The 6,172-nt window shown below is 42.1% G+C and overlaps 1 protein-coding gene across 1 annotated transcript in view; it reads left to right on the top strand.

Moving 5' to 3' along the window:
- Positions 1-754: 754 nt before the first annotated feature.
- The window catches only part of dhrs12 (dehydrogenase/reductase (SDR family) member 12), a 23,179-nt gene continuing 17,761 nt past the window's right edge, over positions 755-6,172 (top strand). The window contains 3 exon segments of the mRNA XM_067993447.1: positions 755-847; positions 3,391-3,486; positions 4,930-5,011. Of these exon segments, the coding sequence (XP_067849548.1) occupies positions 755-847; positions 3,391-3,486; positions 4,930-5,011 (271 nt within the window).

Raw genomic sequence — 6,172 nt, 5'->3', positions numbered from 1 at the left:
CAAGCCTTTTCTCCTGTCAAACGCTAATCGCGGCCCCCAAAGTTATAGCAACAGTTCTGGTGTGATGTTACCACTTCAGTTGCTCTCTAAATACTTCAAATGTGAATTCATTAAATAATAAACCTATGAAACGTTAGGTTATAGGGAACAACGAAAGCTGAGAGTACTCACAAAGTTCGGCAAACAGTGGCAGAAGCAAAACTATGCCGCTGGGTATCTAAAGGCAAGATAAAAAAACAACTTTTAAGTGAATTCCAAAGTGTTAAATCTTTATTGGGTTTAAATGTTTACTGGGTTTAAATGTTTATTGTTGTAATGCATTATCGACACATAGTTTCTTTATTACATTTGCATAGAAACAGTCTAGTGTAAAAAGGGTCATCTTTTCCCCCACGGCTGATGAACATGAAAGAAAGAACTTGCAGTAATACAACGCCTCTAAGGACCTCAGGACTTCCCAAAGCAATTTCCAGCCAATGAAGTACTTTTGAAGTGTGGTCACTATTGTAATGTTGGAATGGTGTTCCACAAGGATTGTCTGTATATTGTATGTATATAACAATGTATTGTTATGTACATACAATTGTTTACGTATATTCACCAAACACATAAACAATTTGGACTCGGGTATCGGAAGTACAATTTTAAAATTTGAGGATGACACCAAGTTGGGGGTATAGTTAATACTGAGGAGGACTGCGACAAAATACAGGAAAACATCAATAAACTTGCAGAATGGGCGTGTAATTGGCAAATGAATTTCAATATAGACAAGTGTGAGGTGGTACATTTTGGTACGAATAATAACGAGGCCACATACTGCTTGGAAAATAAGAGTCCAAACTGGGTAGAGGAGCAGAGGGATCTGGGGGTACAGATATGCAAATCATTAAAAGTAGTGACACAGGTTAATAAGGCCATAAAAAAGCAAACCATGCACTGAGGTTCATTTCTAGAGGGTTAGACTGAGGGGTGATTTGATAGAGGTCTTTCAGATTATGAAAGGGTTTGATAGGGTAGATGTAGAGAAGATGTTTCCACTTGCAGGGGAGACCTGAACTATGGGCCATAAATATAAGATAGTCACTAATAAATCCAATAGGGAATTCAGGAGAAACTTCTTCATTCGGAGCGGTAAGTATGTGGAACTCACACATAAGGAGTAGCTGAGGTAAATAGCATAGATGCATTTAAGGGGAAACTAGATAATCACATGAGGGAGAAATGAATAGAAGGATATGCTGATAGGGTTACAACTTTCTACTTATTATCAGTTTTGTATCTGTAAGATTCTATCATTGTAAGATCACGGTAATGTTGTTGGTTAGTCTGTTAACCACAAAGTACTACAGGTCATGCAGTCAATCACATCTGGAGAATCGATTCCAGAAAAACACACAACATAGACATTTTGCTCTTCACTCGCTCCCCAGCTCATCTCTGCTCTACGTTGTCCCAGGCCTGCCACTGCTGGGAAGTCTCATAGTTCTCTTCTCCCCATCCCACTCCCCACTAACCCATTTTCGCAGCAGCTCAGTGACAACTATGGGTGCCTGACTTTCTCCACTCCCAACCTGACTGATCTTCTTCCTGAACCATTGCAACCGGTTTGATACAACTGAGTTGTTTGCTAGGCAGTTCAGAAAGCAGTTAAGAGTCAACGATGTTGGTGTGGGACTGGATTCACCTGTAGGCCAGACTGGGTAAGAACAGCAGGTTTTTGTCCCTAAAGGACATTAGTGAATCAGTTGGGTTTTACAACAACCCCACAGCTCCATGGTCACTTTTACTGATGCAAATTTTTTTGGGGAAACAATTCAAATTTGAAATAGTGCCATGGAATCTTTTACGTCTACCTGAGAGGGCAGGTTTAATGTCTCATCCGAAAGACGGCACCTCTGACAGTGCAGCACTCCCTCAGTACTGCAATGGACTGTCATCCTGGATTATATGCTCAACTTTCTGGAGTAGGACTTGAACCGACTAACTTTTAACTCAGAGGCGAGGATGCTACAACTGAGCCACAGCTGGCACAGATTAGAATGGATGATGGAAATCGTGGTCAAATGATGAGTTTTTGAAGGTTCTTGAAGATGGCAAGAGAAGAGGGAGGTGGAAGTGTTCAGTGAGTCGGGCCACGGCGGCTAAAGGCTCTGTCACCAATGGTGGGGCAAAGTGTGGGAAAAGTCATGCCACCATCCCACCCCGGTGCTGCCCACATTCTTTCCCCATCCATTTTTAGATGCCAAAAGATGGCGACCCACATGCAGTCTACAAGGGTGGCTTTGAATCTTAATTGCTCTCGGTGCATCATATTGTTGCAGTACTGTTGCTCCTGAGAGCAAGGAACAGCTGAGCAGCTCCTCCAGCACAACACTTCTAATATTGCAGCTGTCAAAGTTTAAATCAAAAGCAGACAAAAACTCAATGGCAGCAAACCTTTTGGCCCTGAATTTGTACAGTGGGAGACTAGCTTACAAATGTTTAACATGTTTGTCTGAAATTCCTCTCTCCGCTATTTTAGTGGTGATGTTGACCCCTTGATTTTAAATGAATTAATGCCTTTGCTCAAATAGTGGGGGAAGGAATTTCAGGTGCACATGTTAGCACCCTACACTAGAATCACATGACAACATTGTATTTAATAAGAAAACACCATGAAATATTAGGGCCCGTGGTACTTTCTTGAGTTAAATTATTCAATAACAACAACAATTTACATTTTACAGCATCTTTAACATACTAAAACGTCCCAAGGCACTTCACAGTATTGTTATCAAATAAAATTTGACACTGAGCCACATAAGGAGATATCGGGACAGGTGATCAAAAGCTTGGTCAAAAAGGTAGGTTTTAAAGAGGGTCTTAAAGGAAGAGAGAGAGCTACAGAGTCGGAGAGGTTTAGGGAGGAAATTCCAGAGCTTGGGGCCTGGGCAGCTGAAGGCACGGCCGCCAATGGTGGAGCGATTAAAATCAGGGATGCGCAAGAGGCAAGAATTGGTGGAGCGTAGAGATCTCAGAGGGCTGTAGGGCCGGAGGAGGTTACAGAGATAGGGGAGGATGAGGCCATGGAGGGATTTGAAGACCAGGATGTGAATTTTAAAATCAAGGCTTCTCCAGACCGAGGGCCAATATAGCTTCGAAGAATAAAGTGATACTCAGATCTTATTTCCTACAAACCACATTAGGTTTCTTCATTCAACAGCAAGGAAGTACGTGAGCCGCTCTAAAAGCTAGTTGTTCCTTCCAGAGAGATGTTGGGGGTGTCCGTAGTGAACATCATGTCATATCCCAAAGGCTAAAAGTCTACATGGAATTAAGTCAGGTTTCAGAGTGGCTTGGTTTCAATTAAAGCATTGACAAATGGCTTTGTATAATTTTTTTTAAAAGAACAATTTTGTCCATATTCTTGACATGTCAAGCCCCAAGATGATGTAGGAGTTTGCAGATAAATTCCAGCAAGAAAATGACAAACTGAATGTTTTGGTAAGTTTTTTTAAAACCTTTTGCTGCAGTAGCTTGTATTTTTATTGTGCTTCTTTGATGAATTTCAACTCCTTGGACTTGTCTGAGTTGCCATTTTCCTGATATTTCTTACGTGGAAAATATTCAGGTGTGTTGGAATTAAGCGTCTGATTTGCACTCAGTGTTGGTTCCTGTTTCTGTTTGTGAAATTATGAAATTCAGATATAACTGGAGGGGGTTACCCGCTCTGTTGGAACGGGGTGGGGGGAGGGTGGAGGGAGTGTTTCCACTTTATGATCCAGCTAAGAGCTGGATGAACAGGTGGCACAGTAAATAATATAGATGGGAGCAAAAAGTTGCAAAGGGACATTGATGGATTAAGTGAGTGGGCAAAACTGTGGCAGATGGAGTTCAATGTGGGAAAGTGTCATCCACTTTGGACCTAAGAAAGATAGATCAGAGTATTTTCTAAATGGTGAGAAGCTAGGAATTGTGGAGGAGCAGAGAGATTTAGGGGTCCAGGTACAGAAATCACTAAAAGCTAACGGACAGGTACAAAAAATAATTTGAAAGGCTAATGGGATGTTGGCCTTTATCTCAAGGAGACTGAAATACAAAGGGATGGAAGTTGTGCTACAGTTGGATAAAGCCCTGGTTAAACTGCATCTGGAGTATTACATTCAGTTCTGGGCACCGCACCTCAGGAAGGATATACTGGCCTTGGAGGGGGTGCAGCACAGATTCACCAGAATGATACCGGGGATAAAACAGTTAAATTATGAGGACAGGTTCCATAAACTAGGCTTGTATTCCCTTGAGTGTAAAAGATTAAGGGGTGATCTAATTGACGTGTTTAAAATGATTAAAGGATTTGATAGGGTAGATAGAGAGAAACTATTTCCTCTGGTGAGTCCAGAACAAGGGGGCGTAACCTTAAAATTCGAGTTAGGTCATTCAAGGGTGATGTCAGGAAACACTTCTTCATGCAAAGGATAGTGGAAATCTGGAACTCTCTCCCCAAAAAGCTGTTGAGGCTGGCGGTCAATTGGAAATTTCAAAACTGAGTTCAGTAGATTTTTGTTAGACAAGGGTATTAAGGGATATGGAACAGGTAAATGGAGTTAAGATACAGATCAGCCATGATCTAATTAAATGGCGGAACAGGCTCGAGGGGCTGAATGGCTCACTTCTGTTCCTATGTTCCCATTCCTTATCTCCGCCCAACAAGTGCAAACAGCTTTGAGTACCGGCCAGAGATGGAGTTGAAATTTGCAACTATCTGGCATGGAAGTTTTAATGGGTTTATTTTGTAATCAAAGTTTTTTAAAAAATTAACTTGCCCTGACGACAGTCTGCACAGAAAGCTAACATTTCATCTGTGAATTCTAGTGTTAATCTCGTTGACAACATTTGAGTAAGTAATTTGGGAAAGCAAATGAATGTTTGTTTTAAACTCTTTACTAGATTAACAATGCAGGGTGTATGATCCAGCAGAGAGAGCTGACTGCAGATCAATTGGAATCTAACTTTGCCACAGATACCTTGGGTAAGCTACGAGCTATCTTGACATGAAAGGTTTGGTGCTCTTTGCCCTCCACCCTTTTTGACTGCCATCATACATAGACCTTCAGAGCTAATTTGGAGGAGAATCCCAGGTGAGTGTCTGGTCACAACTGCTTCACTGTGATTGAGTTAATGTTTGCCACAAGCTTCAGGTTTAAATTACAAAGTATTTGTTTTGCAGGCAGCACTGGTTTGTAACTTTCTAAGAGGTCTCTGCAAAAATTAAATTTAGTGCTTCATGATTTGATTCTTGTAAGTGTAGATTAGTGTCTCTCTCTTTGTCTGCCTGCCTGCCCCTCTCTCCTCTCCTCTCCCTCATGTAGGTAGCGGTTATAAGGAGAGAGAGAGAGAAAAAGAATGTTAATATTTTCTAACTAGCAACAAAACACAGGTGATAATCATAGAAACATAGAAAACAGGAGCAGGAGTAGGCCATTCGGCCCTTCGAGCCTGCTCCGCCATTCAATAAAATCATGGCTGATCCTTTATCTCAATACCATATTCCCGCTCTCTCCCCATACCCCTTGATGCCTTTTGTGTCTAGAAATCCATCTCGCTCCTTCTTAAATATATTCAGTGACTTGGCCTCCACAGGCTTCTGTGGTAGAGAATTCCACAGGTTCACCACCCTCTGAGTGAAGAAATTTCTCCTCATCTCAGTCCTAAATGTCCTACCCCGTGCCCCAAGTCTGTGACCCCTCGTTCTGGACCCCCCAGCCAGGGGAAACATCCTCCCTGCATCCAGTCTGTCTAGCCCTGTCAGAATTTTATATGTTTCAATGAAATCCCCTCTCATTCTTCTAAACTCGAGTGAATACAGGCCGAGTTGACCCAATCTCTCCTCATACGACAGTCCTGCCATCCCAGGAATCAGTCTGGTGAACCTTCGCTGCACTCCCTCTATGGCAAGTATATCCTTTCTTAGGTAAGGAGACCAAAACTGCACACAATACTCAAGGTGTGGTCTCACCAAGGCCCTGTATAACTGCAGTAAGACATCCTTGCTCCTGTATTCAAATCCTCTTGCAATGAAGGCTAGCATACCATTTGCCTTCCTAACTGCTTGCTGTACCTGCATGTTTACTTTCAGTGACTGGTGTACAAGGACACCCAGGTCCCTTTGTACATCAACATTCCCCAATCT

Source organism: Heptranchias perlo, chromosome 11, assembly GCF_035084215.1.
Source record: "Heptranchias perlo isolate sHepPer1 chromosome 11, sHepPer1.hap1, whole genome shotgun sequence".
NCBI classification, from domain to species: domain Eukaryota; kingdom Metazoa; phylum Chordata; class Chondrichthyes; order Hexanchiformes; family Hexanchidae; genus Heptranchias; species Heptranchias perlo.
The sequence above is the reverse complement of the archived record's forward strand: the minus strand, read 5'-3'. Positions and strand labels throughout refer to the sequence as shown.